Source organism: Pezoporus wallicus, unplaced genomic scaffold (genome assembly GCF_028554395.1).
Source record: "Pezoporus wallicus isolate ANWC-B61680 ecotype Strahan unplaced genomic scaffold, APGP_CSIRO_Pwel_v1 contig_11133, whole genome shotgun sequence".
Classification (NCBI taxonomy): domain Eukaryota; kingdom Metazoa; phylum Chordata; class Aves; order Psittaciformes; family Psittacidae; genus Pezoporus; species Pezoporus wallicus.
In genome coordinates this window covers 2,236,050-2,245,133 of record NW_026636583.1, presented here as the reverse complement: position 1 = coordinate 2,245,133, position 9,084 = coordinate 2,236,050, and the positions used below count along the sequence as shown (strand labels likewise).

Sequence of the window (9,084 nt, the reverse complement as noted above, 5' to 3'; positions counted from 1 at the left end):
ACGAGCTGCAGCCCAGCTCAGGAGCATTCCTCCAACCTGAGCAGTTTTGTGAATACAAAAGCAATTTTAGAGCCCTTTTCCTCAGTTTTTAAATGTATGTAGTGCAACCTGCCCTGTTTGTGACTGATTTCAGTAAGCACAGGGGTGTTTTAGAGTAAGGCAAAATCCAGCCATCCCTGAAGGCTCTTTTGAAGGAGCAACCTTTTAGTCATTCAGAGACTTGTGTGCTTTTACAGCAGCAACTGCTGTCAGTTGGGATGTTTGGGATAGCTCTTCATGTGCAGGTGGAAACCAGCCAGTTCAGGAGAGGAAAAGCTTTGTATTTGGGACCCTTTCCTTTATCAGCTCTATTCTACACTTGTGATCTGAATTATTTTGACACCCCCCCTCCCAAACCTCGTGATTGTTGAATGAGAAGCTGTAATGTCTGACCTGTTAGGGTAGAGCAGAAGTGTTCAGGTCTCTGTCTGCATTACATCATGTATTTAGTTGGAGGAGAAAACCCCTTGTTTGGATAACGTATAAAATACAGCTTGGGTTTTTGTTTCCTTACGTTCTCTGTGGATGTGGTCTTGTCCTTTGGCTGGGAAGAGTGGGCCTGATAGCAGAAACCTTGGAACTTATCAGGCTCCCACCACCCTGGGAACGTATCTGCTGGTGGTGGTTACACCAGGTTGTGCTGCCAGCAGGGATGAGGAGCCTGTCCCTTACCACTGAAGCAGAAACGGTCTGTCTTGGAGCAGAAGCCTCTTTTTGCTTGGGGTTTATAACGGAAACTCTTGTGCTCCCTCTTGAATAGCTGTGGAAGTGTCTGAAGCTGCATTAAGGAGGGTGTAGATGATGGATATCCCATGGAATTGTAGTTTGTCAAAAGTGGGTGAGAGGCACTGGGGGTTGAGAGACTTGCTCAGGGATTTCATGCTGTCACTGGCATCTGTCCTGTATGGGAAGGAGAGGGTAGATGTGGGGAGGGAATGTGCCTGGACAGGGATTCCATGACTGAGCCAGGCATGAGGAAAACATGTTTAAAAGTAGTTTCCAGCATGTGCTGTCCTTCAGCCCCTCGTGCTTCTCACATGGCTTCTACTCTTCCTCCATACTGTGATCCATGTAAGTGCTTGGATGTGGGGACTCTGTCCCACTGTTGTAGGCAGGAGTGCTTCCTGGGGTAGTGATGTTTGGGAAAGCTGGATGCCAGGGAAGCGTGGATCCCTTTGCCTCACAGTGCTCTCAGTGGCTCTAGAGTTGAGGTGGGGAAGGCTGCTTGGAACCACATTGGCCTGGCTTTTCCTGCAGGAGAGATTCCTGACTTGTGTTTGGAGCATCTCCTATAAGCCAGATACCGTGTGTGTGGCCATCGATTGGAATCCCCTGACCCCAATGACAGCACCACATTCCTTAAGGATTTATTGGCAAAGGCAACCCCAGAGCCCTGGGCTTGAGAAAACCCATGGGAAGGACTTTGTGGGAGATTGCTCCTTGTGGGTGCTGAGAGGAGGGATTATTCCCACATTGGGATGTGCTGGAGGCCTCCTCGCAGCACTGAGCTCCTTTTGCCACTCTGTACCTGGGGTACATTCTGGGGTTAGGTTTGCGTTTTGGTTTAGATTACTTTTAGAGCCTCTTCATGTTTGTGGCTTCTTGGTGGTTTTAAACCGGGTTATGGCACCTGTGGGTTTTAACTGTATAGAGCTCAAGAACCAAGTTGTACTGCAGAAGGCGAGACCCAGACATTGCTGGGGTTCTTCTTCACATGGAGGACCCAGACATTGCTGGGGTTCTTCTTCACATGGAGGAGCGTTCCTGCCAAGTTGAGAAGAGGTGGATTGTTCAACCACCGACGTTATCCCTTGCTCCAACACCCTCGTCCTCCTCTTCAGCAGAGCCTTGCTCCTCTCTGTCCATTATTTTCCCTCTCTACAAAAGCAAAGGATCCGGCGTCGGGGCAGGGTCCAGTGCTGATGCTGCTGATGGTGAGGACTTGGAGGGGAAGCCGGAGGGGACTGTGGCTGCACACAGGGGTATGGTCTCACTGCACAGCCACCTCTGCCTGCGCTTGCTGCGTGGCTGTAGGTGGCTGCGGCATGCACCCATGGCCAGCACCGGGTAGGAGCCGCGGTGCTCGGCTCCGCAGCACCCAATGCAGCCGCGCAGGGGCACGGACACGGGTCCCTTTGTGCCGGTCCCCGCTCCCCCCCGGCGCCGCGCTCGCTCCCCGCGGGGCCGGGCCGCTGTGTCCCGTCCCCTCCCACCGTGGAGCCAAGTTCAAACCGCGGGGCCCCGGCGGAGCAGGACGTGGCTGCAGGGCTCCATGGTGAGTGCGGCGGCACCGCGATGGGACCCCCGGGGTGCTGGAGGGGGGGGGGGAACCCGGGATGGGGCTTGGGAAGCATCCGGTTCTCCTTGGGCTGATCCGGATGGGCAGGATTCAGCTGGGAAAGGGCTTGGACCAGTCGGAAGGGGCTGGGAGGGACACGATGGAGCTTGGAGCTGGATGGGGAGGGTTGCGGTGGGGTAAAGGTGGGAATTGGTGGGGAAGGGGCTGTGGTCTGGCTGGGAATGGGCTGCGGTTGGTTGGGAAAGGGCATGGACCTGGCTGGGATGGAGCTGGAACGAGGCTTGGGGCTGGCTGATCCCAAGGGGGAGAGCATTAGGTGTGCCTGGAACTGTGGCATGTGCTGAGGCTCTGGGTCCCCTTGGGTAAAAGGGGGTTTGGGACAGGATCTGTGTGGCTGGAACGAGCTGGGATCCCCAATGGGACCCTAATGGGAACCTTGGGCACCATTCCTCGTGTCCAGGGCTTGCACGAGTGTGCCGGGAGCTGCTCTATCAGTAATGGTGATTTCCTTATCTCCTGTATTTGCTGGAGGATTAGAGATTAGCTTCTATGCCAGGGACAGGCTCTGACCTTCCTGCTCCTTCCCTGTGGGAAGCGATCTGCCTGCCCGTATCTTACTGCTGCAGGGATGGGGATGAGGAGGAAGGAATAACCCCAAATCAGCCACTGAACTTAGTGTCCCCCATCCTAAGGAATGGCCGGGGCTGGGATTTGCTGGCTTCATCTCTCTCTTCCCTGCATCCCTCTCATCGCTGCTGCTTGCCAGCTCTCTGAGGGCGGTGGGAAGCACCCACTGCACCCCCTGAGCCCCCATCCCGGCTGCTCATGGGGCTCTTTTCGCTGCGGGCTGTGCTCCCTCCTGTGCCAAGCGCTGGGAGCCCGGCGCCAGGCTCGGCTGCCTGGGAATGCTGTGCTTTCTGCTGGAATTTGGTCCCGGTTGTTTTCGAAGGCACTTCAGGGAAGTCATTCCCAGTTTCACAGTGAAATCGCGCGGCCTCGTCTTCCTGGAAGAGGTTTCCCGAGAGCAGCAACCCTTAGACTTTGGCCAGGGTGTCCTTATGGAAGCAGCGCTCTCCTTTGGTATCCCTGAGGATTATACACCCCTGGCTCAATGCTGAATCACCTCGGGGGCTTGCAGAGAGCAAGGCCAGCAGCATGGGGAGGCTCTTCCCGGCCTTTCCTGGCCTCTGGATGGCTCTCCTGGAAGGCTCGTGGTGATGAAAGGAGCTGAAGAGCCCAGTGGGATTGGTACCGGTTGCGCATGGAATTGCTCATCTCCTGGCACATCCAAGGTGACGCCTGTGTCCGTGGGTTCCCAGCCTTGCAGGGTGCTGGATTCCACCTCGTGTTAAGCCCCCATCTCCTGCTGAGCTATGGGAAGGTGGGAAAAAGGTTTCCTCAGCCTTTTGGAGCCGGGAGCAGCCCATCATTGAGTGGGATGCAGGTCTTACAAGCCATGGGGCAGGATGGATGGGCTTGGACTTCCGCAAGGGAATGACTTCTCCTTCTGGCTTCTGTGAGCAAAGGGCCAATCCCAAGGGCCAGAGGTGGCTGGGATGTTGGTGAGCCCACAGGGATGCGAGCTGTAGCTTGGGGCAGGCAGAGCTGTGCCCATCCCATCCTCATTGCCCTGCTTTGGCCACAGGGATTGCATAGTTGGAAAGAGCTGAGCTGCTTCTGCCTGCCCAGACCTGACCCTGCATGGGGAGGAGGGTCAGGGGGGGTGATACAGACACCAGGATGGGGCCCATGGGTTGCTGCTGGCTCCTTTCCAGGCAGAGGCTGTGTGTGCATCCTCGCCCCACTGCTGTGGGGCTGCTCAGATGTCCCAGCCCCGCTCACTTGAGGCTGCGCCGGCTCCTCCTCAGAGCCCCAGGGTTCATCCCTGCTCCCCCAGCTTGGATGCGTGCGTTGGGTTCCAGAGGTGGGGAGAGCAGGGCCTTGTGCTGCTGCTGCTGCTGCTGCTGCTGCTGCCTGGGAGGGTTCCAGAGGTGGGGAGAGCAGGGCCTTGTGCTGCTGCTGCTGCTGCTGCTGCGTGGGAGGCAGATCCCTGAGCCAAGGGTGAGCATGAGCTGGGTGGGAGCTGGAAATGCTGCGTGACCGCTGCCGTGCTGTGGGGTGTGCAGGGAGCATCCCTATGGGGTGTGCAGGGAGCATCCCTGTGGGGAGTGCAGAGAGCATCCCTGTGGGGAGTGCAGGGAGCATCCCTATGGGGAGTGCAGAGAGTGTCCCTATGGGGTGTGCAGGGAGCATCCCCGTGGGGAGTGCAGGGAGCATCCCCGTGGGGAGTGCAGGGAGCATCCCTGTGGGGAGTGCAGAGAGCATTCCTATGGGGTGTGCATGGAGTATCCCTGTGGGGAGTGCAGAGAGCATCTGTGTAGGGAGTGCAGAGAGCATCTGTGTAGGGAGTGCAGGGAGCATCCCTGTGGGGAGTGCAGGGAGCATCCCTGTGGGGAGTGCAGGGAGCATCCGTGTAGGGAGTGCAGGGAGCATCCGTGTAGGGAGTGCAGGGAGCATCCGTGTAGGGAGTGCAGGGAGCATCCGTGTAGGGAGTGCAGGGAGCATCCGTGTAGGGAGTGCAGGGAGCATCCGTGTAGGGAGTGCAGGGAGCATCCGTGTAGGGAGTGCAGGGAGCATCCGTGTAGGGAGTGCAGGGAGCATCCGTGTAGGGAGTGCAGGGAGCATCCGTGTAGGGAGTGCAGGGAGCATCCGTGTAGGGAGTGCAGGGAGCATCCCTGTGGGGAGTGCAGGGAGCATCCCTGTGGGGAGTGCAGGGAGCATCCGTGTAGGGAGTGCAGGGAGCATCCGTGTAGGGAGTGCAGGGAGCATCCCTGTGGGGAGTGCAGAGAGCATCCCTGTGGGGAGTGCAGAGCGTTCCTATGGGGTGTGCATGGAGCATCCCTGTGGGGAGTGCAGAGAGTGTCCCTATGGGGTGTGCAGGGAGCATCCCTGTGGGGAGTGCAGAGAGCATCCCTGTGGGGAGTGCAGGGAGCATCCCTGTGGGGAGTGCAGGGAGCATCCCTGTGGGGAGTGCAGGGAGCATCCCTGTGGGGAGTGCAGGGAGCATCCCTGTGGGGAGTGCAGGGAGCATCCCTGTGGGGAGTGCAGGGAGCATCCCTGTGGGGAGTGCAGGGAGCATCCCTGTGGGGAGTGCAGGGAGCATCCGTGTAGGGAGTGCAGGGAGCATCCCTGTGGGGAGTGCAGGGAGCATCCCTGTGGGGAGTGCAGGGAGCATCCGTGTGGGGAGTGCAGAGAGCATCCCTATGGGGTGTGCAGGGAGCATCCCTGTGGGGAGTGCAGAGAGCATCCCTATGGGGAGTGCAGAGAGCATCCCTATGGGGAGTGCAGAGAGCATCCCTGTGGGGAGTGCAGGGAGCATCCGTGTAGGGAGTGCAGGGAGCATCCGTGTAGGGAGTGCAGGGAGCATCCGTGTAGGGAGTGCAGGGAGCATCCGTGTAGGGAGTGCAGGGAGCATCCCTGTGGGGAGTGCAGAGAGCATCCCTATGGGGGTGCAGGGAGCATCCCTATGGGGTGCCTGGAGCTGTTTGGATTGAGGTGTAGAGGTTTGCTGGTGGGAGCCAGGCCGTTCCTGACCTCCAGCCCCTCTCCAGTGAGCAAGGCACATCCATTTCCATTCCCCTCGATTGCTGCTGGTTGGGGGTCAAGAAATGGAATCATAGCATAATTAGGGTTGGAAAGGCCCTGAAGATGCCACAAGCTGGAGAGCTACTGGGAACCCTGTTGGGGTCGAGAGGAGGGGGATAGATCCTATAGACCTGTAAGGATCCTGGCACAGCTCTGTGCCAAGAATCTGATTGATGGCAGCAGAGAGCTCGGTGTGTGCCGTGGCTATGGACTGGGATGAGGCTTTCCTCAAGGTTGAGCCCCATCCTACATCTTCAGGGACAGGGGATGGGTCAACGGGGGCTGTGTCAAGGGGCTGGAGGCAGAGCCCCTGGCTGACAGCGAGCCCTTCTCTGCACAGATTTCCCCCCGGGCCCTCTCCTGCGCTGTTGTGCTGCTCCTGCTCCTCACGGTGCTGAGCAGAGGCAAGAGGTGCAGCATCGCCAGGATCCTCCGGCAGTACCGCGCCGTCATCTTCCACGAGATCCAGAACCTGGTGAGTGTGCTGGGAATGCCGAGCTGGATGTGACCCTACGGGATCAAAGGATGAGCTGGGAAGCTTTGCTGGGCAGAGCACTGTTTAAATGGGGGGTCCCTGCCCCACCTTGGAGGCATTGATGCTTCGGGATGCCTGACGATGCTTTATGTCTCCAGAAAACCCTGAGTGGGTCGGTGGACAGGAGCGGAAGGGCCGGCCCGGCTTGTCGCTCGGATAAGGTGAGCACTGAGCAGCATCGTGGGTGCTCAGCCCCCCCCCCGGATCTATTCATTCCCACTCCCCACCGTGTGCTTCTCCTCTCCAGGACCACAGGATCCTGTTCTCCATCTACAACATCACCATGGCCCTGTGGGACGCGGCTGCCGGCTCCGTGCGTGGCCCCGGGGAGCTGGCGCTGTGGAAGGTGGCCAGGAACACGGAAGTGGTGTTCAGGGAGAGCTGCAGGAGCATCCGTAAGGTGGGAGCTCGGCCCCTTCCCGGTCCCCCCCGCCCATGGCTCCCAGTGCATGGGGCAGAGCCCACCCCTGTTGTGTGCTCTCCTGGCTGCCCATAGGGAGTATCCAGGCTCCGGCTGCAGCATCCCATGATCCATGGGTGTGGGATAATGATGATGGCACATCCCAGTGAGCTTTAAACTGGCCCGGGAGGGAAGTCCAGTAGCAGCATCATAGGACAGGCTGGTGGTGTTTTATGACCAGCTCCTAAGTGGGTTTGTTCCCCCATGCCATGGACGATGGGAATAGAGCATTGTCCTAGAGGGATGCTCCCCCAGTCCTGCTCTCATTCCGGGGCTCTCAGAGGCAGGAGCTGGGATTTCTCCCTAAAGGGCTGCTCTGGGTTCTGCTGGGGAAACCCCATCCATGAGGATTCCCTATGGCAACTCATTAATGAGTGGGGAAACCCCAGGGTTCTGCCTGTGCTGGGATTCATCCTCCCCATCATCACCGGGGCAATGGGCTGGGACAAACCCTGCCTGGGCTGTGCTGCTCAGCAATGGGGACCCACGAGCACACCCCCACCATGCCCCTATGCGGTTTGGCCACCCCATCCTGCACCTTTGCCCATACAAACCCTATGAGTGGTGCCTTTCATCCCCTTTACTAACCCCCTGTGATGCTCCCTCTGCACGCTGTGACCGCAGAGCCCTCCGCGCATCCCGGCTCAGCCCCGGTGCAGGGGACGCAGGCGCAGGAGGAAGATGAAGATGCTGCGGGAGGTTGGGAGGAAGGCTCAGAGGCTGGTGACCTGCTGGGAGAAGCTCTATGCCCTGCATGCACCGCACCGGGTGCCCCGGCACTCATAGGGATGCTCTCGCCGTGTGCCGGAGGGATGCGCAGTCCAGCATCGCGGCTGCCCCTGGCTGGTTTGGAAACCTGGGGCACATTGAATGCTGAAGGCAGCGGAGATGTTGAATTCATCCTCCTGGTTCAAGTGGTACCCAAGGACCAGCCCCATTGCATCCCTGGCAGGTTGGTTTGCCATGGGATGGCTATGGTGGGAAGCTGGAACGCCAGGAACATGGGAAGAAGAAAGGGAAGTGCCAAAGAAAGGAGGTGAGGGGTTGGATTTCAATGATGTTCCTGGCCCTGCATCTCCTGCTGCTTTCTGGGGGACAACGGTTGCTTTGGGGGCAGAAAGAGGACACGGGGCTGTTGCTGGCTGCAGGACCACTGCGCATCCATAAGGCTCTGAGGGTGGCCAGGCTGCACTGCTGGCACACAGCGGATTGGGAAGCTGAGATGCATCACCGGGCACCCAGGGGAAGCCTGGGGAGCACCCGTGCCCATGGATAAACAACAAAACCAGTGGCAGATGCAGGGGCTTGAGGGCAAGGCTCAGCCCATGGGATGTGCAGCACTGGAGGACCCGGCTGCTCAGCACCGTGCGTGCCCTGGTACCCCCTGGTGAGCTGAGCCTGGAGGGATGCGGGGTTTGAGCTGAGGAGCATCCTCCCTTGTCACTGTGCTCTGCTGGTGCCCCGGGTGGGTCCCTGCTCCCTTCTTGGGTGGCAAACGCTGTCTGGGAAGCCAGAAATGAAACCTGGAAGCCCTTTGGGTGTGTTGTGACCCTGGGCCTCGGGCTGCGGATGGGGTTGGTGTGGTGCATGGACTGGGCATGGCACAGCAGTGGGCACTGCGGCATCCTGTCTCTGTCTCAGTGCATGCCGGCCTGGCTTATGGGGCTCCATCCTTCACCCTTATGCATGATGGTGGAGGCTGTTTGCCCCTGCCCCAGATTCCTCAATCCTTTCTCCATGGGGTGGGTGCTGTCATCCCAAAATCCCAGCCTGGTTTGGGTTGGAAGGGACCTTAAAGCTCCTCCAGCTCCATCCAGGGACCCCTTCCACTGGAGCACCTTGCTCCAAGCCCCTGTGTCCAACCTGGCCTTGAGCACTGCCAGGGATGGGGCAGCCACAGCTTCTCTGGGCACCCTGTGCCAGCGCCTCAGCACCCTCACAGGGAAGAGCTTCTGCCTGAGAGCTCATCTCAGTCTCCCCTCGGGCAGGATAAAACCCGTGGGGCTGCGGGGCCGTGCGTGAAGGACACGAGGTGGCAGCAGCGCGCTGCGCGGAGCCGGGCGCTGCGCATCCCCGGTCCCCACCGCGGTCTCATCCATCGCCCCG

At 59.2% G+C, this 9,084-nt stretch overlaps 2 protein-coding genes across 2 annotated transcripts in view; both read left to right on the top strand.

The window, feature by feature from the left end:
* Nucleotides 1-9,084, top strand: part of TCEA2 (transcription elongation factor A2) — a 64,274-nt gene that overhangs the window by 107 nt on the left and 55,083 nt on the right. The window lies entirely within an intron of this gene.
* On the top strand, nt 46-8,161 carry CUNH20orf204 (chromosome unknown C20orf204 homolog). Its single transcript, XM_057400963.1, has 5 exons — nt 46-873; nt 6,324-6,458; nt 6,617-6,679; nt 6,766-6,918; nt 7,603-8,161. Exons 1-5 carry the CDS (start codon nt 838-840, stop codon nt 7,762-7,764), a joined length of 549 nt encoding a protein of 182 aa, XP_057256946.1. The 5' UTR covers nt 46-837; the 3' UTR covers nt 7,765-8,161.